General features: G+C 41.3%; 1 protein-coding gene across 1 annotated transcript in view; it reads right to left on the reverse strand.

Annotated features, from left to right (window-relative positions):
- The window catches only part of CYBB (cytochrome b-245 beta chain), a 35,970-nt gene extending 19,563 nt beyond the window's left edge, over nucleotides 1-16,407 (reverse strand). The window contains exons 1-5 of the mRNA XM_033849453.2: nucleotides 16,279-16,407; nucleotides 14,009-14,104; nucleotides 12,290-12,400; nucleotides 2,999-3,083; nucleotides 2,180-2,325 (exon numbers count right to left, since the gene is read on the reverse strand). Of these exons, the coding sequence (XP_033705344.1) occupies nucleotides 2,180-2,325; nucleotides 2,999-3,083; nucleotides 12,290-12,400; nucleotides 14,009-14,104; nucleotides 16,279-16,323 (483 nt within the window). The 5' untranslated portion in view covers nucleotides 16,324-16,407. The remainder of the gene's footprint in view (nucleotides 1-2,179; nucleotides 2,326-2,998; nucleotides 3,084-12,289; nucleotides 12,401-14,008; nucleotides 14,105-16,278) is intronic.
- Between the last annotated feature and the right edge of the window lie 11,175 nt (nucleotides 16,408-27,582).

Consider the following 27,582-nt stretch of genomic DNA (forward strand, 5'->3'; position numbering starts at 1 on the left):
GGAATAAAGACACAAACCTACTAGAAAATGGACTTGAGGATATGGGGAGGGGGAAGGGTAAGCTGTGACAAAGCGAGAGAGAGGCATGGACATATATACACTACCAAACGTAAAACAGATAGCTAGTGGGAAGCAGCCGCATAGCACAGGGAGATCAGCTCGGTGCTTTGTGACCACCTGGACGGGTGGGATAGGGAGGGTGGGAGGGAGACGCAAAAGGGAGGAGATATGGGGATATATGTATATGTATAGCTGATTCACTTTGTTATAAAGCAGAAACTAACACACCACTGCAAAGCAATTATACTCCAATAAAGATGTTAAAAAAAAAAGTCTTACATGGTTGAGGTATCATAGGAAATATCAGTTGATACACAGAAAGAGTTCTAAGGGAGTATCAAATAAAGTATCAACTATATGTCCTAAAAGGCTCTGAAGCTCTTTCTCCCTTTGATTTGAAAAGTGTCATAGTGCTTAGTTTGTAAATGTATTCTGTGCATGCCTAACATCTTAGGCTGCGTTCCTCCAAAGCAGATCCTGAGATGAGGATTTAGAAAGAATGTGCTCCAGAAGAAGCTGGTAAGGGGATGGTTAATAGGATAGGAAAGAGGAACAAGTCAGGTAAGAGGACGATCTCGGGCCAAATCTTCAGCCTGATGCTGCAGGGGAACTGTGGAGGGTAAATTACACCTTAGAGTTTATCCTGACTCAAGGCAAGGAAGCTGGGTTTTCATGGCCTGCACCCATCAGTTATTGGTTAAGAGCTGCTCAGCGAGATAGCTATCCAGGCCCTTTCAGATATGGGCAAAGGGACTTTGGGCAAAGGGACTCCAGTAGCCCCAGGGCAGTCCTTTGAGGAGCAAAAGCAAATAGAGGAAATTGAAAGTGAAAGCACACAGAAGGGTAGGGGAGCGCAGACACAGTGAAAGTGATCTGAAGAGATCTGGGCACAGCACTGCAGTGTCAGCTCACTCGATATGTTCACACTGCCACCCTTACGTATCATTGTACAATGAACAAGTAAAAGAAAAATTATCCAAGACATTATAGAAAAATAATTTCTATTTTATTTGATGTGGTTTAATTCTGTCCCTAGATAGACCAGGCACACTTTTTTATATCAGCCTGAGGATAATTATTTCTACAAAATCATGGAACTTTTCTTGTAATCTATTCTAAACAGACAAGGAAACATGTTTGGAATTCGGTGTATAGTGAGTGATGTGATTCGGCTATCCTCCCAAACCACTGGGCACATGAAGATGACTTAGAGCTTCTCCCTCTGAGTGTAGAAAGCCTCAGCAGCTGCTGGAAGGGAAAAAGTCCTTGCCTGACGATTCCCCAGATGGCTGCCCCTGGAGCAATTAGCAGACACAGGCCACCCCTCAGATGTTGTAGGCAAGAAAGAGGAAATGCATTGCTGACAGATGTCAGCTGGTGGCTGACCTGGTATTAACACCTCAGCCAGAGGGTTCCCTATTTCACATAAACAAGTTCATAGAACACCAACATCAGACAAGGTCATTCTGTCACTGTGATGGACTGACACAAAAAACGAGACCACTCTGAAATCTTATCTGAGCCAAGACAAAAACATGGGTGACTGCTGCTTCTTGACCTATTACAGATTTAACCCCATTCTTCTGCCTCCTAGAAAAAAAATTATTAAGATACCCAACGCTGGAACTGTCCCCAATTCCTGACCATACCTGATCCAGAGGAAATGCTTGCTTCCTGAAACCCCTCCTGAATCATCTAACACAAGTCCCACAGCAAGCCTTTCTCAACACCCTCCTGAGATGCCCCGACTTCCTCATAGTGTGAGGTCTCTTTGCTGCAGTAAGTAATAAACCCAACTTTGTTTGACTAGACTATGTTCCTGGCTTTCTTTGACTGTTGGGCATTGCCATGGATAAGCCTGTGTTACTCCAGGCTCCACGTATACACATTCTGATAGGTGACTTTAAGAAACTGGAGAACATCTGGTGACCCTCTACATATGGGATCAGGAGTGTGGGAGACATTTTCTCTGTGGCCACATTCTTAGAACCTACAGAATTGTCCCTCTGATAGTCAACTTTTGTCATTGTTCTGATCAAGTAGAATTCTTCACTCACTGAAATCTAATCCTCAGTTTTAATGTCTACAGAACATCTGAATCAGGAAATAAGAGGCTTACCTTAATTCTCTGTCGAGCAAAATTGAGGTAAGTTTCACCAGGCTTATCTCCAATGTCAGAGAGTGCTATTGAATAAGGGTCAGAATTGTTGACTCGGGCATTGACACACCACTCCACATTAAATAGGTGTGCAATGGTGTGAATCGCTGAAGAGGGCACAGAAGAGAAACAAAGAGGGTGAAGTGTGTGTACAATTTTATTTGTAGCTGCGTTTCTGGCTGCAGCCCCTGACTCTACGATAAGTTAGTGGAGATTTGATAAGGATCCCTTCTTACACCACCACCACCACCTTAATAATTATAATAATAACACAAAATATACATAAACACATGAATACTATCATATATACATATGTGTATATATATATATATATAAACAATAATAAAAAGAAAGTGTTTAGCTAATAAAGGCTATCTTAAGAAATTCCCAACTTATGGGCTATGGCCCTTGTAGGATTATTGCAAGAAATCCATGAATCTACACGTTCAACCAAGTATTTAAAAGATGAATGAATAAAAGCTCTCATATGTGGACTAACAAACAATTTTGATGTTAAAAAGTGTGTAAAAGGGTGAATACACTGGGATTTTATCAGAAGAGTCTAAGGGGAAAAAGTTTTAAGACCTGAAGGAATAAATCCTAGTGTTGGGATGGCAGAAAGAGGGGTGAATATTTTTTCATAGAACTCATTCAAAAAGTACACATCCAATCACCACCTAATCTACCTGCAAAGGCTGATCCCTTATTTTAAAAATATCTTAGAGGGAACACTCTGGTTCCAAGTTTCCTTTGCAATCTCAAATATCTTAATGAACATACCAGTGTGAAGTGCGATCATCCACGCCACCATTTTATGAAAGGTGAGGTTCCTGTCCAGTTGTCTTCGAATTCTTGTTGAGCAGCACTTTGGATTAAAGGGGAAAGAATGAAATCGTAATTGTTAACAAGAAAGTTTTCTCTGTGCCAGGCATTAGACACATATCATCTCATTTAATTCTTATGACCACCCTAAAAACTACATCATTCTACCCATTTGACAGATGAGAACACTGAGGCTCAGATAGATGTAGTCATCTTCCCAAGGTCAAACAGCCAATAAGTGGCAAGGCTGGCTTAACCAATGTTTTAGGTTCTCGTACTATTAACATAAAAAGCCTCTCATGGAATCCATTGCTTAATTGTATAAAATATGAATTTGGACAGAAAACATCTAACTACATAGTTTCTAGTTCAGATTAATTTATTTAATAACGAGGGGATATAGAAATTTTAAAAGGACAGGGCTGCCCTCAAAGACCTGAAAGTCCATGGGGATACAGACAAGTGAACAGTTCTAGAACAAGTGAATAGTTTTAGAAGAGCACCCTTCCAGGACATAGACACTATGAGAGGAGAAAAAAAGCGTCCACCTGCATATGTTGATAGAGACAACATAACAAGGGAGATCATTAACAAAATAATCATAGCAAAAATTATAATAGTGCTTACAAAGAACTTGTGCAAGGAGCTGCTTTAAGTGTTTTTTTTTTTATTGTTTTTAAAATTTTTGACCGCACTGTGCAGCACGCAGGATCTTAGTTCCCTGACCAGGGATCGGACCTGCACCCCCTGCAGTGGAAGTGCAGAGTCTTAACCACTGGACCGCCAGGGAAGTCCCTAGGAGTTGCTTTAAGTGTTTTACATGCATCGACTCATTTCATTCTTACATTAATCCTATGTGGGAGGTACCATTATTATCACCACATGACAGATGAGGAAACAAAGGCATAGAGAAGTTACCTTCCCTTAGGTTGCATAGTTAATAAGTGACAGAGCTGAGGTCTAAACCCAGGCTCTCTGATGCCAGAGATATCAACATTCTGATATTTCATACCTTTTATGATTACCTTGGCATTAAAATGGCATTTTGGTCAACTGGTTAGTGTAATTGTCCTACCGACATATGTTAGAAGATGTGGGTTTGAATCTGGATTCATGTCAATGCCCAAAGTAGAGGAAAAAAACAAAACAAAACCTGGTTTCTGGTTGAATCAGACAGAGCTTTGTTCTCTGAAAAGTGGTCAAGTGCTCGCTCTGGATGCTTTGTTTCCAAGGCTAGATGTACTGCCATAGAGATTCAGAAAACTTCTAAGGAGAACAGAGTGAAGTGCAAAAAACCCCCAAAACAAAACAAAAAGCTCAGGTATTTTAAATACCTGGTTCCAAACATATTCAATGTCAATATACGGGTGTTAAATATTTGGCTTATTTATTTTTAATAAAATGTTCTGGTTTTATAGAAAAAATAGAATTGCATAGAAAATTGTGCTTACTCCACTACCTCTGAGTTAGCTACATCTAGGGAGGGCAGGCTGTTTGGATCATGAAAGCAGGTTCCTGGAACTGCAGAAATACCAGTAAGGAAGACACTGAAGACTTCAGAGAAAGGAAAAAACATTTAGGCTTTATTGAGTGACTTCTGTGAGCCAGGCAGTTTACCCATAATCATTGCCTCATTTAATGTAACCAGATAAGCATTACTGTCCTTATTTTACAGATAACAAAACTAAAGCTAACTCTCACATTGGCTGGGATCCAGGACGATTTGTCTTTAAGGTTCATTCCCTTTTCCATCAAACCAAATGTAAAGATACAGTCACTGTTATTCTACATGTCTAAAAACCAAGACAAGAAGTTAAGTGAAAGTACTCTATCTGGAAAGTGAGGTTAGAGGGAGTAAGTTTGGGAAGGGAAGGAAACCAATAAAGGGTGTATTAGCACATCAACTACCACTACCATATCTTATCAGCGGGCTCTCCGATCAGGGAACTCTGGGAGACTGTGTAGGATACGCCCCCAGAGGTTTGTTACCTGAGGGGTTAGGAAACTTGGGTAGTCTCTACCAACTCCTATCCATCATTGGCTGAGGGCTCTTCCCAGGGCATCAACTCCCTGGCATTTCCGGCTTGTTCCAGGAGAGGGCTGAAAGAAAATCCTCAGGCAGAGAATGACCTGAGCTGGCAGAAGACAGCTGCCCCATGTACTGGAACTGACAGTGCAGAGGGAATACGGGTGGAACCCTACCAGCAGCAGCTACAACAACCTGTTCACCGGTGACTCAGGCTCTCAAAATAAGGGTTTCCTGGTTGAAATCACTTCTTTTACACTTCTGTGGGTGAAGAATTGACTGTCCTGTTTTCTTTTATAGCCTCATTGTCTTTTGTGTTTATTTCAAGCACCGTACATTGTTTTACTCCTTTGTAGTTTTTACAGTGTTAAGGAAATATCTTTTTCCTGATTGCTAGGTTCCTCCACAGCTTCGTAGAGTCCTTGTGGTAGGCAGAATTGTAAGATGTTCCCCAATGACCTTATATAATCTCCTCCCCTTGAGTGCGGGTGAGACCTGACCTATAACTATGATAGGATGACACGCCTGTGATTTCGTTACATTATATGGAAAAAGGGATTTTGCAGAGGTAATTAAAATCCCAAACTGACCTTAAGAGAGAGATGATCTGGGTGGGCCTGACCCAATCACACGAGCCCTTTAAATCTGAGTCTAACAGTCAGAAATCTTAGGTGCAAGAAGTATTTGATACGCTGCTGCTGGCTTGAAGATGGAAGGGGCCACATGGCAAGGAATACACCTCGGATCTGAGAGCAGCCCCAGAGTAACTGTCAGCAGGAGACAGGGACCTTAGTCCTGCAGCTGCCAGGGACTGGATTTTGCCAACAAGAATGAGCTTGGAAGATTTTACCCAGAGTCTGCATATGAGTATTCAGCCCAGTTGACGCCTTGATGTCAGCTTTGTGACACCCTGAGCAAGCAGGATGCTGGACTTCTGCACAGCTGTGAACTAGTAAACGGGAGTTGCTTTAAGCCTCTAAGTTTGTGGAAATTTGTTACACAGAAGTAGATCATTTAATACAGTCCTCATTGGAGTGATAGACGCAATTGGAGTCCCAAGAATGAGAGAATGGGAATTAGTAGGGTCAGAAAGCAATTTGCCATCAGATATATCTGTGCTGGACCCCAGCCCTACCACCTAGCTGTGTGACATTGAACAATATGCTCAGTTTCCAGCTTTCTCACCTATATATTTATCATAATTATTCCCTTGTAGGTCTGTTTCATAGATTCATTGAGAGGTATTTAATAAACACTCGCTTTTTTTTTGGTATCGTTATTTAACTTTTCAGCTAGTATGGCATGGCTCCCCAGCTAGAGGGTAAGCATCCTGTGTGCAGAGCAATATATCATGTATCTTTAACAATCCTTACATAACTATTTGGTTAAATGACATTTTCACTGTCCTAGAACCCAAGACAATTATTCTAAACCTATAGAGATGTATTTACCCACATATCTATACATGCCAAACGATTTTCTTTTCTACTTCCAGACAAATTGTTTTGAAACTTTTGGGGGAAAAGATACTTGCTCCTGCATGCTGAATTTGAAGGAAAGGAATGTGGTTTCCTCATGGTCTCTACACTGTCTCCATAGTTCTATCCTTATCATCATCAACATGGATCATCAAAAATATGAAACAATAGATTTCAATGTCTCTTATCAGCTTGAGCAACAAACTGTTAGAGAAAAGTTAACTGAGTGCCAGAAAAATGGAGAGATGTGCTTGGGAAACACAAGGTCCATTCAGTAATAGTCTGATCTTAATAGGTGGTTTAAAAAAAATGCTATTTAGTATGAAATACATACATTTTATTAGAAGAAAAAACGGAGACTCTTAGTCACTAATGAGTTAGTAGAACTAACTAAGGTCCTACCAGGGCACCAATCCCTCATTTTTCCAAGCCACCCTCTATAGTGTGGTCAGGAATGGCAAACACATCCAAAGAGAAGCCGTAAGCCATGATTATACGGGGCTTCCAGATATAATTTCCTCATCATTTCCTGACAAGGTGGCAAGATGGCTGGGTGGGGTAGAAAGGAGGGCTTTGCTGCCTGTGACTGCGCAGGGCTTTTTTCTCCCTCCCTACCATGCAGAAACCATTTTTATGCTTTTGAGTCACTTGTGAATTACCGCCAGCCACCTACCAATTACCCAAGCTGCCATCATGCACAACAGCTTCCTCACCGAACAACTGCTCTTCTTTTTGCCATTGACTTCTAAAGGGAAGTTCCTCTGTTACTGTCAACTAGAGCCTTGCCCAATCTCAATAAGCTAACATTCAAGTGCAAGGGAGATTATTGAGTTATCTCGGCAGCTTGCTATGCTCGATTCAAACTGTGAGAGCAAAAAAATTCAAAGCATTGAGAAATGGAACAAAGAAGTGCATATTTAATGGGGCAAAACATTAGCTTCTGTAACATGAGTGTTATGGAAACTTTAAAGTTCTATTTTATGTACACCTGGTCTCGCCACAGGTGCCATGAATGAATTTGAATTAGATATTTATATGCAGTTTGAGAGAAATCGCAAAAGCCAGCCTTGAATCTACAGAACTCAGGCAAAGAAACTGACAGTAATGTTGAAACCTGGTGGCAGTAGAATATGTGATAAATACGAAGAACACCACTGGATTTGTACAGCACTGCCTATAATTTTGAAATTACATGTTTATCTTCTATCTCTTCCATAAAACTCTAAGCTCCCTGAGCTCATGGCTCATCCATGTCTTACTCTCTACTCACTCTACGTCCGCTGTGCTTAGCATATAGTTGGCACTCAACAAATATTTGTTAACTGACAACTCATTAGTTGACAGGCTTAGTCCATTAACACACTTTTAGAATATCATTCATATTCATTCTTACACTTGCATTATCTCACCTGCTTTTTAGCTAAAAACAACAACAAAAAGAAAAACAACAACTATGAGACAGGAAGTCCAAGAGCCTTGCCCTGGACCACATGGTCAGATATAGAGCTATATCGAGGGCCTCTGACCCCCAGGCTATATAAGGTTAGAGAAAAGAGCTCACTCTCTTGCCTTCCTGTTTCTTTCTGATCTTCAGACTAGAACTTCCATCCAAGTTGAGGTTATTAAGGCTTCTTTGGGGACTTTGTATGCTGAGTCCCACCATTCCCCATTTCCCTCGAAAGAGCAGGCTCAGAGTCTTCACCCCTAGTTTTCCTGGGGTGGGCCAACCCTGTGGTTTTCTTTCTTTCTCCAGTTCCGTGACTGTTAAGTTTGCATAAAGGCCTACTAATAAATCCTTGAAGTTACAACACCCCTGTCACTTCTAGCCTAGGTTATTCAGCCTGCCCAAATATTCATATATACATGATGGCCTTTCTAAGACCGTAGGACCACCACAAGAGACTTTTTTTTGTTTTTTGTTTTTTGTTGTTTTTGCGGTACGCGGGCCTCTCACTGTTGTGGCCTCTCCCGTTGCGGAGCACAGGCTCCGGACGCGCAGGCTCAGCGGCCATGGCTCACGGGCCCAGCCACAAGAGAGTTTTGAGTTTAGGTGGCATGTAGGAAAGTGAAGAGGCTCTGGGGGCACAAGCACCTGGGCTGGAATCCCAACACTCCCAATGAATTTCATCCCCACCTCACTGGTCTGACATGCAGATTTCAGGAGGTGAGGTCCAGGAAGACTCAATAAGTGGCAGGTGTTATAATTTCCAACATTAGTCACAGCATGTGTACTCATTTTAATCCCAATCAGAATAGAAGGTTCTTTGCCCAGTTAACATTTCAGATTGGGAAATCTGGAGGAGGGACACACCCCATCTGTAAAAGAATCTTACTTGCTGCTAATTTTTAAAAATATTTTCTTTGACATACAGGTCTCTCTGGTTAGAGAGTTGAGTGTCTCTGCAATTTGAAGAGCAGCCTCATTTCACCCTGTCTTTAGAGACCCTCGTGAGGATCTTCCCTCCTTTTAGGCCACAGGAAGCCTAAAAGTGGCCATTACAACATGTGCCACTCATGGGGCATGGCCACGCAACGGCATCGCAATTTGGGCCTGTGGGGTAACAAGGATTTCTTAACAGGCTGTCCTGGCGAAAACACTGCCTGTTTCTCAGGGTTTACTTCCTCTAAATAGAAAGTATTTGAACAGGGGGTGGGGGGAGAATAAAAAAACTACAGTCCCCGAACTTCATTTAGCAAATGTTCATTGGGCACCTGCAATATACCAGATGTTGTACTTTACAGGTGGTTCATCAATAAAACTTTGCAATTACCCTATGATCCAGCAATCCCACTCCTGGGCATATATCCGGACAAAATTCTAATTCAAAAAGATACATGCACCCCAATGTTCATAGCAGCACTATTCACAAGAGCCAAGACATGGAAACAACCTAAATGTCCATCAAAAGATGAATGGATAAAGAAGATGTGGTACATATATACGATGGAATATTACTCAGCCATAAAAAGAATGAAATAATGCCATTTCCAGCAACATGGATGGACCCAGAGATGATCATACTAAGTGAAGTAAGTCAGAAATAAAGACAAATACCATAGGATATAACTTATATGTGGAATCTGAAATATGACACAGCTGAACCTATCTACGAAGCACAAACAGACTCACAGAGAGAACAGAGAGAACAGACCTGTGGTTGCCAAGGGGGAGCGGTGTGAGGGAGTTTGGGGTTAGTAGATGCAAACTATTACATATACAATGGATGAACAACAAGGTCCTACTGTATAGCACAGGAAACTATATTCAATGTCCTGTGATAAACTGTAATGGAAAAGAATATAAAAAGAATGTATATATATGAATAACTGAGTCAATTTGGTGTACAGCATAAATTAACACAACATTGTAAATCAACTATACTTCAATTTAAAAAAAAGAAAACTTTTCAATCAAATGGAATTCTGCCTCTGTGGTTTCTTAGGTTAAAAAGATGATTTCGGAAATCCTTGTAATCAATGTCTACTGTTAGTTGTAGCCTGCTAACCCTATATTAGTAAATCAAGTATTGTATAGTTCTCAAAGAAAAAGAATCTCCTTAGGATCAATGTGAATTTAGTAAGACTAGAGAAAATGAGGCAGAGCTCAAGGCAAGTTTTGTTATTGGCAGTTTAGATCACTTTCCTTCACCCACTTAGTCTTCGATTACCAGTTAAGTATTAACATCTCAGCTATACATTTAAGGTCCTAGTTTACCAGCAAAGCTCCAGCCTGACCTCAGACACCTACCCTTTAAAATCCCTACACTCCCATCAAAGTAGATTGCTTGCTTCTCTCCACTATAAATGACCTCTACTTAATAGGTAATTTTTTAAAAAGCTAGTTAATATAAAAAGAACATCTTATTAAAAGGAAAAAGAGAGGCTACTAGTCACTAATGGGCAGTGGAATGGGTCCCACTAGGGTATCAGTCCCTAACTTTGGAAGAGCTGCCCTCTATGGTGTGGTCAGGAATGGCAAACACATCCAAAGAGAAGCCACAAGTCATGATCACACAGGACTTTCAAGGATATGATTTCCTCACCATTCCCTGTGCTTTTGCCCATACCGTTTTCTCCATGTAGAATGTCTTTCTCTCTCCTTTATATCTCGTACAGGCTTATTTTATCCTTATATGCCCATATCTGATGCCACCTTCTCTAAGAAGCCTTTTTCCATCCCCTGCGCCACCTGATATAATTTCCCCCTCCTTTGATGGATTCCCTGTAGCTCCTTATTTGTAACATTTTGTGGGACCCATCATATTTTGCTTTGTATTGTATTAATTTGAGTACATGTGCAGATTCCAAGTTCCTCTTTTCTCATCTTTGTATAACAATATCAATAAGAAATTCGTATACCATTTTATAGATTACAAAAGCTCTTCCTACATAATCATTTTTTTCTTCTAGCATAGTATATTAGGGGCTCTCTGGATTGTTGAAGTGAGGGTGAAAGACCCCGGGCATTTAGAAAGCTCTGAACTCCTCAATTCCATGGACATAACACCTGTCACATTCATTACATAGTGACTCATAGCTCATTGATCCCCTCTTCTTTGGATATTATCCACAAAAGAGATTTTCTCTGACTTAAAAATTTTGAGAAACATGGCACTGTGAGATTAATTCCCAAATTTCACGTCAGTCTCATAAATCTCTGCTTATATACATACACATATGTCATATGATGTATGTCTGTGTGTGTACATGCATATGTACTTTATTGCTATTGTTGAGGTATATGTTGATTGGTTGTTGTTTACTTTTTGTTTGTTGTTTTTAATGTCTGTTCCAGGTTAAATGGCTATCCCAAGGAGCTCCACCAACAAATAATATAAAAATAAACTAGAGAATCAAGCATTGCTTGGCTTGTGAATATTGTACAGAGGTTGGAATCCTCACAAACTCTTGGTTTGCTTTCCCTATTGGTGCAGCCACTATGGAGAACAGTATGGAGGTTCCTCAAAAAACTAAAAATACAACTACCATATGACCCAGCAATCCCACCACTGGATATATACCCTGAGAAAACCATAATTCAAAAAGAGTCATGTACCACAATGTTCATTGCAGCTCTATTTACAATAGCCAGGACATGGAAGCAACCTACGTGTCCATCAACAGATGAATGGATAAAGAAGATGTGGCACATATATACAATGGAATATTACTCAGCCATAAAAAGAAACGAAATTGAGTTATCTGTAGTGAGGTGGATGGACCTAGAGTCTGTCATACAGAGTGAAGTAAGTCAGAAAGAGAAAGACAAATACCGTATGCTAACACATATATATGGAATCTAAGGGAAAAAAATGGTTCTGAAGAACATAGGGGTGAGACAGGAATAAAGACACAGACCTACTAGAGAATGGACTTGAGGACATGGGGAGGGGAAGGGTAAGCTGGGATGAAGTGAGAGAGTGGCATGGACATATATACACTACCAAACGTAAAGTAGATAGCTAGTGGGAAGCAGCCACATAGCACAGGGAGATCAGCTCGGTGCTTTGTGACCACCTGGACGGGTGGGATAGGGAGGGTGGGAGGGAGACGCAAGAGGGAGGAGATATGGGGATATATATATATGTATAGCTGATTCACTTTGTTATAAAGCAGAAACTAACACACCACTGCAAAGCAATTATACTCCAATAAAGATGTTAAAAAAAGGGGGGGGGGGCGGCATTGAGCTTGATGGCCTTCGAAATTCTGAGGAACTCAAACTTTGTAAATGTTGGTTCTTACCGCACTGGAACCCCTGAGGAAAGACAGTAGATTTCGACAGACTGGCAGCAGAATCAGCATGCAGTTGAAATTCAGGCAGGCTGCAGGGGCCCTGGCCAGTGCCAGCGCTGACTGGAAAAGGCAGGATAAGAAGCAGGGTGACTCTTGTGCGCCCAGGACACCGCCCGCCCCACTTGCCTACACCCACTCCCCCAGGCTTCCCAGCATGAGGCCCACACTCCAGAGATATCAAGTTATAGGGGCTTCCCTGGTGGTGCAGTGGTTGAGAGTCCGCCTGCCGATGCAGGGGACGTGGGTTCGTGCCCCGGTGCGGGAAGATCCCACATGCCGCAGAGCGGCTGGGCTCGTGAGCCATGGCTGCTGAGCCTGCGCATCCGGAGCCTGTGCTCCGCAACGGGAGAGGCCACAACAGTGAGAGGCCCGCGTACCGCCAAAAAAAAAAAGAGATATCAAGTTATCTGGGAAGGAAGGTCCTTTAGAGCCAGGGCTCTTCTTCATCATAAATGAATAAAATGTTGGGGTGGGGAGCAAGGGCCAGATTAAAATAAATATTATGAATATTTTCAAACATAAAGAGAATTTGAAATAATTTCACAATGAATACCTGTTGATTCATCTCCAAGATTCTACCTTTTACATTTTACAATGGTTGCTTTAGTACATGTCTATTCACCTCTCCATCCATCTACCCATCCCTCTATCCATCCATCAATGCATCTTATTTTTGATGTATTTCCAAGTAAGTTGCAGATATCAGTTTACTTCCTCCTAAATATTTAAGCATGCATATCATTAACTAGAGTTCAGTATAGAAATTAGGTCTTTGTAAAGATTTTCTTAGCACATAGACTAACCTCAACAGTAACTAAGTTCGTATGGTATAATTGTTCTTTGTAATGCCTAAAGAAGTTGCGTATTTTGGAGGAGGAAAATGCAAAGGGAAATCATCCTTTTCAGCATCAACCTGAATAAGTTAACAACAATTATAATAATGTAGTGTAATTATATGTTATAATTATTTATGCATATGATGTATAATACATATTATAATTAGTATTATTAAGTAATGGTTTCAGTATGATGTAACAAATGATATCCTCTGGGGGCAGCCGTAATTGTACTTATTTTCTTATTTTCATTTATGATGAAGAAGAGCCCTGTCAGTTCAAGGAAACTGAGAATGTTATTGGACCCAAGAAAAGTCAGGGGCCTTTGCTCTGCCAGTCGAGTCAAAGAACGTGATCTTTGGGCAGGTTCCTCAAAGCCTCCATATGTAGGGAGAGGCTTATTTCCTGAAGAGTATTTCATAACATGTCATTAGGAGCAGGGTTTTTCATGCACAAAAGTTAATAGGAATCGGATGATTTAGAGAATATAGGAAGTCCCACTTGTGCCACCTGTGTCACCCCTGGATCGATCTTTCCAACCTGCCCATCCATTCCGGAGTCAGTATTAGATTTCTCCTTCAAGCTAAACAGTAGCACAGTAGTTCTTGGGAGGGGAAGGATGCTGCTGGGACCCTCTGCCACACTTCTGTCTGTCCCACACTGGAAGGCCTAAAGACTCTTGCCCAGGGGGTTGCAATGGAGGGAGTGAGGCCGATGGTGCTCTTTGGGTTGGTCAGAATATTTCTTTAAAATGTTAAAAGGAATAGGAACAAGAATCTCTGATTAGACATGGGAGCCAGTCAATACTGAGGGAGATGGAACCTCTACTTACCCCAAGAAGTTTTCGAGTGTAGAAGAACTTATCTGGAATATCATAAACCCGGTAGTACCAGACAAAGAGGAAGACGTTCATCCCCAGCCATACCAGCTGCACAAACAGAAGTGGTTGCATGAAGTTGTCATGTTTCAACAGGTAGATTTCACAGCAGTTTAGAGTCAGACCAAGGTCAGGACTTCCCCAAGTACAGCCTTTGATTAAGGTGGTTACAAAGCCAGCTCCTTCCTGCAAGAGTATCACTACACTTCTCTGTAAGTAACCTTTCCTCCCTGTGTTGTCCCCCGTGATTGTTATACTACTTGGGCCGTATGCCGAGTTATTATCTATCTCCCCTCCTTTCTTTCTCCTCCTTTTAGATTGATAGATGACAGCAGGTGACTCTTCTTACAAAGAGAAGGGAAAGGAATCTGTTCCTATACTGTCCTCTGCACCAGCAGGACTTTGTGTTTGATTCTCACAGGTGTGATTACCTCTCTCCGCCACACAGCATCCCGCCCCAGCTAGTGGAGGTCTCATCAGCTAAAATGACAAGGCTTTAATTCTACTTGATAAGTTTTGCTTCACTTTTTAATTTTTTTTTTTTTTTTTGCGATACGCGGGCTTCTCACTGTCGTGGCCTCTCCCGTTGCGGAGCACAGGCTCCGGACGCACAGGCTCAGCGGCCATGGCTCACGGGCCCAGCCGCTCTGCGGCATGTGGGATCTTCCCGGACCGGGGCACGAACCCGTGTCCCCTGCATCGGCAGGCGGACTCTCAACCACTGCGCCACCAGGGAAGCCCTGCTTCACTTTTGAAAGAGGGAATATTCAGCATCAATGAGGGAATGAGAGGCATGGGATTTTTTTTTTTTTAAAGGGAGATCCTTCTAGATTGTGACTGCTCATTTCATCCCAAGCACTGATTGCATCAAACGATGACTCTACCCAGTCCTCCACCTTCAGCTCCACAGTAGCAATCTGTTCTTAACTGTGCTTTGAGGCTATTTGATGTCCTTCGATGCTTGAGAAGAGTCTCTCTTTATAAAGAAGAAGGTACTAAAACCACTTCTCCATTTCCTAACCTTGTCATTTTTACTCTTGCCTTCCAAGCTGTGGGTTCACTTTCAAGTACATGAGTGTATAATTTAGACAGAGGTCACTTCCCTGGGAAAACTGTGGTAAGAGCTAAAAGTGTTTATACTTGAACTTATTTTTTAAAGGAGTAATCTGTTCTTCAAATGGGGATAAGAAATCAACTTAACAGCTTGGAGTCCTCAGAACAATTCTGTATTGCATTAGAGTGTTGATTTGGCTTAATTTTTTTTTTAAATGACAAAATATTTGTGATTTTTATTTTATCTGTGCCACTCATTTCTCTCTACCTCTACAGCTCAAAGAGTCATATTTACTTCATGATAAATTCTTTCAAAAAATTCATACATAAGTGTTCTTTTTAACATCTGGGTAATACTTTAGTTGGCTATTTGGAAAAGCTACTTATAAATCACATTTCTATCTTCCCAATTGTCTGTGATTGCTTTGCTGAGACCACCATCTTAAAAAAATAGTTGATCTATGTTATGTTAAAAACTAAAGAAATCATCATGTGTGTTCGAAAATTAGCCATATCTTTACTTACAAAAATTGTTTCTCAAGACAGACTATATTGATTTATATACAGCTAAATATAATATATATCATATATACGCTATAAATATGTGTCTAGATAGTTTTTTTTTCAATTCCCTTCCCTTAAATTTTTAAAAACCTCACAAATAACTAAAGTTTACCTCAGAGAAAAGAAGACACTTTTTTAAAAAAGAAAATTGAGAACTTCAATTATTTTCGGTGTAATTACTGAAATAAAGGCCAATTTCCCACACATGAGCCAGTCTTGCATTTGTTATTTGGAAAACTGTATAAAATTTCAATTGCCCATTTTTAGGTGGTATAAATACATTAAAAGTAGAGAAATTTGCCTCTGAGTAAACAAGGATCATTAGCATGAAATGTCTCCTACTCCCACTGTGAAACGCTGGCTAATTTATTACTCCTAAAAACTCCAGAAATAAACTAGGTGAAGTGAGTCCCCAGATACATTCTTTCCATGAATAAGTTTGGAAGAATGGACTCACTCTGCTTACAGATGGATGCATGTTCACATAATAAATCAGTTTCAACACAATTTCTCAAACAAAACAAACAAAAAAGCTTTGCTCTATTTTCATTTCCAAGAGAACCCAAACAAGTCGGAGAATTTTTCATTTCATTCTCATGGGTACTTACAATGACGAAGATGGACAGGCCCTCATTCACAAACAAGTTCCCCATGGTGGCGGAGGTTCAGTGCCTTGAGCGTGCGCCTTTCTTCTCTGCTATGCTTCTTCCTCCCATGAGGAAATGAAAACAGCAGCCTTGGGGCAATCTGTTTCCTTTTCTATGATCAGAAATTAGCTAATCATTGGTCAACTGAAAAGCTTGTCTCCATAACAAATTTAAATCTTTAACCACAAAAAAATGACAGAAAAAAAGTCTACAATGATCCAATCACAACTAAACATAGTGTGAAATGAAACGAATTTCTACAACTGAGAGGCAAATAACAGTACAATTCATGGTGTTTTACACTGTGAATTAATTTTTGGACTGATCAGTTATCAAGTGTCAATTTTTAAAAAGTCACCCAACTAGTCATGGCTTTGGGCTAGGTAAAAAACATTAAATAGATGTGGTATCTTTTGATAGGCTGGCGCAGCATTTAGAGTCTTGTTGAGAAAAATTATAACAGGTGTGATCGCTGATATTTATAGAATGCTTACTTTGTGCCAATTTTCTAAGATATGTATGTGTGCATGTAAATACATGTGTATGTACATATATACATACACATATGTATATATGAGTTGATACATATCTTATGTGTGTGTCTACACACAAAGACACCCATACACACACATACATAAATTCAGTATATAAATAAATTAATTCGATACTAACAATTCAACACTATAAAGTACTTTCTATTATTAGGATTACATTTACAGATGAGGAAACTGAGACCCAGAGCCGTTAAGTTACTTGGCCAAGGTCATGCAGTTAGGAAACCATGCAGTTGGGATTTAAAACCCAAGCAATTTGGCTATACTTTTAGCCACGATACCAGACAAAAAAGCCTGACAGTGGCAACCACATCCCAGATCACTCCTAATACAACCATGGGAAAAGAAAACATAACAAATAGACCAAAATGTTTGAATGACTGTAGTATTCCCAGGCGGACGTGACATTTTTCTAGGCAAGGTAGGTAAACAGGGTCAGAACAAAGGTATGTCAGATGTGGTAGATGCCAAAGGCAGATTTAGCATTTTTTTTTTCTCTGACTCCCATCCAGTCTTTAGGACATGAAAGAGACAGAAGGGTAGGATGGTAACCCCTGATTGCATCAGGGTGGTTGTACAACAGCTAGAGTGAATAGAGAGGTAAAAGAAGAAACTGAAGGAGCGAAAGGGAACAAGAGAAGAAAAAAGAGGAGAGGCCTGAACTCTTTGGGTTATTGTCTATGAAGCACTTGAGACAACCTGCAGAATTATGACCGTGAGTAAAATAATATTGTTTTTCACTTTTTAATATTTAAGGAAAGGTACTCCACTGTGACTTTTTGCATGGCTCTTGAGTCATAGGTAACCCACATAAAAGACAGTCGGTTCCCTGGTTCAGTTACACACAGAGATGAGTTCAAAGACACACAGTTAGACCATCAAGTTATACGCCAGTTATTTGCCTCTCTGCTCTGGGACTTATTCCTCAGCCTTTACTCGCTCTGTTCCGTTTCAGATGAGGAACAGAGGGTGGAGGATAGGGACACCCCCCGCTTTCTGCTTCAAGTGGCATCTTGGAAGTGGCTGCCTTTCCACCGGAAGCTCCGGCTCCCACCGGCCAGCCTTCCCCACTGTGGCCTGAGCTCCTACTGGCCGTCACCACCGTAGTTCCAGCTCCTGCCACAGGCCCTGGCTTCTGGGCTTGACTTACACAACCTCCTCCTGCCAGGTTTCGTCCAACCCGGAGGGTGGTCACCACTTCCTGTAGTTGTTAATCTTGATGTTGCCTCTGCGCCCACGTTGGGATTCTCCACTTTCCCATCATTCGTGTAGCAAATCCCTGGGGTGAAATTCCCTCTGCTGAGATAGGGTGGTTTCTGTTTTCCTGACTGGACTTTACCTGATACAGAAAGGAATTCAGACCTGTACTCATTTTCTGGTGGAATTAAAGAAGTGAGGCATATATGCCTAATGAGGAATAAAACACCTTAAAATCTGCTCTCCCTCTGTCTGTTACTCTCACATTCTTTCACAGGGATGACTGCGGCTCCATCAGCCTCTTTGAAACTTAGCAAAGTCTTCCCCTCCCTACCCCTCCTCTCTTTTCTCTTTCCCAGCCTACTGGGAAAGGGTTGATCTTCCCTTACTCTATCTTAATCTTCAAGTCTCTCCCACATTTTTTCATGTACCTCCTGAGGCCCGTGCTCTGCTGGGGAAGCAATGGAGAAGGGACCCTGGATACTCATATACTAGGAAATAATGTTCCTCGAATATTTCCCAACTTCTTTCCCCTCCCTCCGCAGTTTGAGAAGAAAATTCAAAAAAGAAAGAATATTTTTGTGGGTGATCAACCATTCCCTCCTATGGCTTTTTTTTTTCTCCTTTATAAAAGTAATCACAGGGCTGTGAGTAGAGCTGTCTTACGAGCCTTAAGAACTTCAATCAGTTTCACAGCTGGAGGAAGAGAGCTCAGTTGCAATGAAGAGTAAAATCTTTCTTTTATGGAAAGTAACTTCCCTTTTGAGAACACTGTTCCAGTGAATTTCAATGTCCTCTGCTCTTGAAAAGACAAGCGGAGGGTTTGATAAAGGAGCAACAGGTACTGGTTGACCGGTATGGACTGGACACCAAGAATGAAGAAAATTGAACCTCTGCATTAGCTAACCGTCTATCTTCTCCCAGTCACTTCGGCTTCCACTGCCTCCTAAACTGTTAATGTCAAGTTAGACTGTGATGAATGTAAGGAAGTATTCACCCCTTCTAGCAGGCAGTAATGACCAACACCATCAGGCTTGTGATTGAAATCCTAGACGCCTCTTGCAGAGGGAAAAAAGAGAGAAGCAGTCCCAAGTCTCTAGGAAACCCCCTGATTTTGCATCGTGACAATAATTCCCTCTTGATTTGTCAAAGTAAATAAGTAGACTCTTAATTTCTTCCAAGAAGGATGTATGGAATGCTGAAGAAAGGGAGGTGTGTTGCCACACCAAGATGCCTGATGAATTTTGTTCCTGGTGATGATGAAAAATGGATTTGTGTTCCTTTTATCGCTACTGTGCATGCTATTCTTTTCAGAACTGCCATGATTCCACTCTCTGTGCATCCATGAGTTATGTGGCCCCAGTTTCCTTGCTTAAGGATGACAAATGAGAGGACTTCATCTCCCTTGATACAGTGATTGTCCCAGGGGTGGGCATTTGACCCAAACGAGGCCAATGAGAGTTTTATTTGCATGAGGAGGGAGTTGTTAGGGACTATGGAAGAGAGTGGGTGATGCATGCCTGCTGCTGCCATAGACCATCTCTATTACCTTGCGCTAAGAAGCTGCATAAGAATTACGCCAACACAAAATCACATCAGTAGCTGGGGAAGGATTGAGAGGTTTTGAGACAAATACAATGACAAGGTTTGCATTCTTGGGTCTGATCTACCTGAGACACTTGGACATAATCTCAGTTATTCGTACAGATTGGGTTCCCTGGAAGTATACTCTGAGGTGGAGATTAGTGTTCAGAAGTTCTATCTGAGAGTGTCCTTGGAGGTACACACCCGTGGAAAGGAAGGAAAGATAAGAAAACAGGAGCGGGCAGAAGGAGAAGTTGAATTATCGTGTGGTCACAAGAAAGGCCTCCGCAATCCTGTAGGCACCACTACCATTTCCTGCTATAAAAAAACTTTGAGTTGGCTTTCTACCACTTATATCTAGAAGGGTTCCTACTAAAGCATGGTGTAATGAAACCCACTTTAATTCCATAGCCATGGTCTCAAAGGTTAGTGGAAGTTGAATAAGGCAGCTGGAATGGGATCCAGACGTTCTATTTCCTGTTTGAAGGAGAAAAAAACAAAGTGAAAGAAGAGACGGTCAGGGAGGAAGGGGCAATTTTCTGATGTAGGTGATTAAAGGCATTAAGAACATGGTTTTACCTGGTATTGTATTTATTAGAAAGTGAAAATGTCTGGTGGTGAGGATTTAAAATTTAGCTCTTTAGGTTAAATGTGATTTGCATACATTTATTCATGAGAATAAGGAAGAAAATGAGGAAAGCTTACATATTTTCTCCTACTAATCATTGATTTGAATTTAAAACTTTCCAGTATGCTTCCTGTGTAAATTATTTTCTCTTGAAAAAAAATCTATTTTTACAGACTTATCTTGGTCTTAACAACAGCCAACATTTGTAAAGCATTTTACACACGCCCAGTGCCTTATGTGCTTTATCTCATTTACTTTTCATGACTACACTATAAGGTGTGCAAAATTACCATATGTATTTGAAGTAGGATGAGTATTGCACCCCCCACCCAGAGATGTCTAGGTACTGATTCCCAGAACCTATGAATATGTTACTTTACATGGTTAGAAGGACTTTGCAGACATGATTAAGTTAAAGATTTTGAGATGGGGAGATTATCATGAATGATTCCGGTGGGGCGAGTGTAATCACGGGGGTCCTTATTAGAAGGAGGCAGGAGGTTCAGAAGCATTGAGAGAGGATGTGAGGGATGAAGCAGAATTCAGACAAGAAAGAAGATGCTATGCTGCTGACTTTGAAGATGAAGGAGGAAGAGCCATGAGCCAAGGAGTGCGAGAAATGCAGCTCTAGAATCTGTAAGAGGCAAGGAAGTGGCTTCTCTTCTGGAGCCTCCAGAAGGAACGTAGATCTCCTGACACCTTGATTTCAGCCTGGTGAAAGTGATTCCAGACCTCTGACCTCCAGAACTGTAAAAAAGTAAGTTTGTGCTGTTTTAAGCTGGTCATTTGTGGTAATTTGTTACAGCAGCCATAGAAAACTCATACACTTTACAGACCAGAGAGAAGAGCTGCGAGGACAGAAAGTAGCTTGCCCAGAATCACATGGCTGCCTGACACCAGAGCTGAGATTCGAATCTGTGCAGTCTGATGTATCAGTGCTTACTCGAGCCACCAGAATCATTTTGTAAAGCTAGGGCTTCATTGTCAATAATAAAGTCATTTTATGAGCATCAGCTGCTGTCCCAAGACCCCTGGATTGAACTCTGCTATCCTGCTGTCGGTTGGCGACACATATTATAGCTCTTCCCCACAGGACTGATCAGAATAGCCCTTGATTTTCAGCCTCCTTCTGACAGCCTATGTGTTGCTGACAGCTTCCTGCAGTAACCATTGGTGTGCAGAACCAGCTCGGCCCAAGAAGCCTGAAGTTTGCTGAGCCACAAGTGTTAGGTCCCTATAACCAGTTTCTGCATATTTCACCTTGACCTGAAGCATGAAAGCTCTGTCTCTGTGTCTCCACTATCACTTTTCCTTGCCCAGGATGTATCTGAGCTCTCATAGCCCCACTTTGGGCAGTTAGCCAGGGCTCATCCTGGTGAAGGTGTTAACCAGTCACTTAAGTGTTGGCCACGTGAAAGAGTCGAGTGTCGGTTCTTGTAGGAATGCCGGCATTGTAATAGGATTCTCTCCAAGAGAAAAGGCATATTCCTTTCACACGATCCTGAGGTCTAGCTCCCTTGATTGTTTCAGCAAATGATATCTAGCCTAAGAAAACCAATAGTGTCTGACTGCTTGCTAAGGAGAAGTTGAAGATGTTTCATGTAAACACGTGTAGTCACATATATAGCCACAATACAATTATCAAAATTAGGAGCTATAACACAAATACAATATTATTGTCTAATCTACAGTTCATAGTCAGAGTTTACTGACTATCTTAATAATGCCCTTTTTGTGATTTTTTTTGTGGTTGTTGTTGTTTTTGTGCTCTAGAATCCAGTCTAAGATCATGCATGGAATCCACTTCTCATATATCTCTGGTCTCCTTTAATCTGGACCAGTTCCTCAGCCCTTATGTTTTTTTTTTTGCCTGATTGTGGCAGGCTTGAAGAATATAGACTGGTTATTTTATAGAATGTCCCTCATTTGAGGTGTGTGTTGTATTCATGACTAGACTCGGTTATGCCTTTGGGACAGGAATATGCTAGAAGTGGTGTGTGTCCTTCTCAGGGCATCACATCAGGAGGCACATGATGTCAGTTTGTCACATTGCTGGTGATGACCTTGCTCTTAGGAAATACACACAGAAATATTTAAGAGTAAGTGTAGGCAATTTATTTTCAAATGGTTCAAAAAAAATAATATGGAGGGAGAATGATCATGGAAATCTGACAAATGGTAAGAGTTGATAAATCTGGGTCAGGAGCACACTGGATTTCTTCGTCCTATCCTGATAACTCTTCTGCACGCTTGAAATGATTTTAAAATAAAGCAGTTAAAAAATCTGACATATTAGAAGCTGTCTTCAGTGTACAGATTGCTCTGGCAGCTGGGGAGCATTAGTTTTGGGGGGATACTTCTCTTTTGTTGGGGAAGGCACTTTGATGGGCTTTTTGGCGATTCAAAGGCACTGCCTGGTCTAGGGGTTAGAGGTGGAGTCAGAGAAAAGCTAAGCTACTCAGCACAATAAAAGGAAAGGATGATGTCCTCGGGTGGAAAAACTTACAGTGTTACCTGATGTGAGGCTCGCACCGGAGACTGTGAAAGAGAGCGTCATGGAGGATAGAAGTGGCCCCAGAATAGGACAGAATGTCTGGCCCAAGAGAGGACACGGGCAATCAGGGACTTTCCTGTTCGTGGTGATGATCTGAGAGAACAGGGCCACACACTAACGATTGTTGGTTTTCCCTTTCCTACCTTGTAGTTCCTTTATGTTGTTTCTATGTCTTCACTAAAGCTGACTGACCAGCACAACACAGCATCAGCCTTGAATTAATGGTCATCTTGAGGGATAAGGCGGAAGCTGACCGGAGGGTGAAATAGACTAGAAGGGCCTGAGGCAGCAAGGAGAGAAAAATGATGAGCTGATCGGAGGTGACCCAGAGGAACAGCAGGAGACATCAAGAGGATACCAACAGTCTGAGAATCCCTGGAAATATCTGGGAAGAGACATTGGACTTCTAGGTGTTCTCTGGCGTTTGAATTGTAGTGATTTGGATATTAAAGGGAAGCAGACTGCAGAACTCTGGGGAACTTCATCATATATAGGAAAGCAGAGTTCAATTGCCACATACGGGTTGCATACAGTAAATGGTTAAAAAATATATTTCAGTGGTTTACTCTAGTCCAAAGGAAGAGTTGGTGTGCCTACCTTCTACTGCAAAAAAAGCACCAGGAGAATAATGATTTTGTTAGGCAAAGTCGTCCATGGCAGATGAGGTGGATCAAGAATGAGAATTTTCCTCTGTGTGTACTTTCAAACTTTGCTAGTTTAGGGACGATAATAAGATAGATAATGAATACTTATTTTATTTTAATGCAGTGAGATTATTAATTTGTGGTCACTTGTGAGATTGACTGAACTGCTTTCTTGAGACTGAGATCTCGGGAATTGAAAAAGTCTAAGAAACTCAACCAGCAAGAGTTCAAATGAATCATAAGGTTTTATTTTCTCACTGATGTGAGAAGACATCTGCACACACTGAACTTGAAACTACAGGCTAAAAATGTGAATATTGCTGTCAGTTCAAAGAAGTGAAGGTAGTCAGACACAGCCCAGACTGTTCTATAATTCAGAGACCACATCCATTTCCCTTATTAAACTTCCCTGGACTCAATGGATTAATGATTTTGAACAAAGGCAAACATTTTGCTGGAAATGAAACCATGATTTTAAAAAAAGATTGGATGACTATGGATGACACTTAAAATTTATTCAGTTGCCTTGGAAATTTAAACGTCTATATCTATACACATATCACTGGATGAATATCAGTCCTGTCAGTGTGATTCAGTTTTAAATGTACTGACTGGGCTTAAAAATAAAACATGCCCATAAAAACGGATAGTGTCCGTGGAAATATAACAATATGTGACTATAGATGCTAAAACTCTCATAAAATATCTAGCAATATGGTGCAATGATGAACAATGCTTGGGTCTTAGGTAACTGTATAAAATTGCTGTCATTAATGAAATAGCTGAAATCAAAGAGGCACCATGAGCCATGCAAGCCCAGAGTCAAAGTGAGGTACTCTCTAGCTCTATCCACTTCACATTTCCCCAGGATGGTTTAGCCTGTTGAATACCAGCACAGCAGGCACTGTTTTTCATTACTCTAAAGATTTTCTTAACTCCCTTCTCGTCTACTGCCTCCCAATATAGAGGATGAAAAAAACAAATACTAGGTCTCCCGAAGTTCCCAAACTTCCTTGCAAGTAGCCTTTTAAAAAAATCTTCCAGGAGGATGGAAGATAAAGCATTACGGGAAAGCTTTTTCTTTTATTGAAAAAGTAATAATAAAAATAAAGTCAGGGATGACGTCAGTGAAAGTGGTGACGTTATAGACTGAATTGTGTCACTCTAAAATTCATCTGTGTTTTTTTTTAACAGCTTTATTGGAATATAATGGCTTTACAATGGTGTGTTAGTTTCTGCTTTATAACAAAGTGAATCAGCTATACGTATACATATATCCCCATATCCCCTCCCTCTTGCGTCTCCCTCCCACCCTCCCTATCCCACCCCTCTAGGTGGTCACAAAGCACCGAGCTGATCTCCCTGTGCTATGCGGCTGCCTCCCACTAGCTAGTATTTTACATTTGGTAGTGTATAAAAAATAATAATAATAAAATAAAATGAAATAAAATTCATCTGTTGAATCCCTAACCCTCAATGTGACTGTATTTGGACACAGGGCCTTTAGGAGGTAATTAAGGTTACATGAGGTCACAAGGGTGGGACCCTAATCTGATCGGACTGGTGTCCTTATAAGGAGAGGAAGAGACACCAGAGGCCTGTCTCTTTTTCTCTGTGTGCACAGAGAAGAGACCATGTAAGCATACAGTGAGAAAGCAGGAAGAGAGGCTTCACCAGAAACCAACCCTGACGGCACCTTGATCTTAGACTTCTAGCCTCCAGAATTGTGAAAAACATTTTTCAGTTATTGAAGTCACCCAGTCTGTGGTATATTGTTGTGGCAGCCTAAGCAGATAAATACAGGCAGAGTAAGGAAGTCCAGGAGGTTGTCCATGCCCAGAATCATTGAAAAACTGGGGGAAAGACTGTCAGAAGCCTCATCAGAACGCTGGACGATAATGAAATGTTTACAGCAACAAGTGAATGCTTAACTAAGAGAAAGGCCATGAGAACACAGTAGGAGAACTTTGTGGCACTTTAACTTACCTTGGTCCCATCCCTCTCTGCAGGGTGGCAGTTGACTTTGAAGACGGCAGCCTGAATTCCCATTGTGGGCACCTGGCTGCAGAGGAACTAGAGCAGACCTTAATCCCAAGGAGCTGCGTTTGTCTGTTTTGATCGGTCTGGGGGTTCCCTGAAGGACAGGCACAGGGTGCTTGATTTTGTTTCCCCTAAGTCAGAGCTCTCTCAGGGTGGAGAAGGGGCCATGCAAAGGTCCTCCCTCAAAAGCATTGAAAGGAAAGCCAGTACCACTTGGGGCAAAATATAACAATTGGGGCAAATGATAGAAACACTGACAGCCTGGCAGGAAAAGCTAGGCATGAGATTCTTTGGGCAATAAGGGTTTTGACAAGCTGCCTTGTAGACTGGGGAAACTAGAAGGCCACACACATGTCCAGAGCAGGATGCATGTTCAAAAGAGACCTGAGAAAACCATAAATTTCCACATCTAGCTCATCTTTATGCTTGGAGTAAGTAGGAAGTGAAGGTTAAGGCAGAGTCGTAAATGGTATGACTAAGGTGGGAAGGATTGCGCCAACAGGGAGCCAGTCTTCAAGGACCTGGAAAGTACATTTTTCTTTCTTTCTTTTTTTAAAATTTCAATCAAGGCATTTAAGGAAATCTCTGTCAAATGACTAGCTGACCACTGAGCTAAAGGAACAGAGACCTCATATACCACTCATTGCAAAGAAGACAGTCTTTACAAAAGTATTTTAGAAAAGTCACTAAACAAACAACTACGACCCAAGGCAAGCAACAACAAATCCCGGAGGTAGAACAAAGAATCTAAGTTACTACATGATAAGATTCAGAATGTGCAGTTTTCAACAAAATATTACAAGGCACATAAAGAAACAAGAAAGTATGGCTCAGATGAATGGATAAAGAAAATGCGAGCAGGCGTCCCTGGTGGCGCAGTGGTTAAGAATCCGCCTGCCAGTGCAGGGGACACGGGTTCGAGCCCTGGTCCGGGAAGATCCCACATGCCTGGAGCAACTAAGCCCATGTGCCACAACTACTGAGCCCATGTGACACAACTACTGAAGCCCGCGCGCCTAGAGCCCGTGCTCTGCAACAAGAGAAGCCACCGCAATGAGAAGCCCGCACATTGCAATGAAGAGTAGCCCTCACTCACTGCAACTAGAGAAAGCCCGCGTGCAGCTGAAAATAAATAAATAAAATAAATAAATTTATTTTAAAAAAAAGAAAATGTGAGCTATATATATGAGTTGGTGGTCAAGGGGTACAAACTTCCACTTATAAGATGAATCAGTTCTGAGGATCTAATGTATAGCATGGTAACTATAGTTAGCAATACTGTATCATATACTTGAAAGTTGCTAACAGAGTAGATCTTGAATGTTCTTACCACAGAAAAGAAATGGTTTGTAGTGAGGTGGACGGACCTAGAGACTGTCATACAGAGTGAAGTCAGAAAGAGAAAAATAAATACCGTATGCTAACACATATATATGGAATCTAAAAAAAAAAAGGTTCTGAAGAACCTAGGGGCAGGACAGGAATAAAGACGCAGACGTAGAGAATGGACTTGAGGACACGGGGAGGGGGAAGGGTAAGCTGGGACGAAGTGAGAGAGTGGCATGGACATATATACACTACCAAACGTAAAATAGCTAGCTAGTGGGAAGCAGCCGCATAGCACAGGGAGATCAGCTCGGTGCTTTGTGACCACCTAGAGGGGTGGGATAGGGAGGGTGGGAGGAAGGGAGACGCAAGAGGGAGGAGATATGGGGATATATGTATATGTACAGCTGATTCACTTTGTTATAAACAGAAACTAACACACCACTATAAAGCAATTATACTCCAATAAAGATGCTAAAAAAATAAATGGTAATTATGTATGGTGATGGAGGTGATAAGTAGTCTTTTTTTTTTTGACATCTTTATTGTGGCTTAAAATAACATCCAATATTATTTCAGTGAGTATGTGGATCAGTTGATAGATGACTTATCTACGCTGGGCAAGTTAGGAGTCAGCTGATCTAGACTGGGTTTTTTATCCTCCTCCTGGGAACGGTGGGCAAACCTGGGCACATCCTTCTCCTATGGACGGAAGGGGTGCAGGAGAGCAAGCCCAAA

The sequence above is a fragment of the Tursiops truncatus genome, chromosome X (genome assembly GCF_011762595.2).
Source record: "Tursiops truncatus isolate mTurTru1 chromosome X, mTurTru1.mat.Y, whole genome shotgun sequence".
Lineage (NCBI taxonomy): Eukaryota > Metazoa > Chordata > Mammalia > Artiodactyla > Delphinidae > Tursiops > Tursiops truncatus.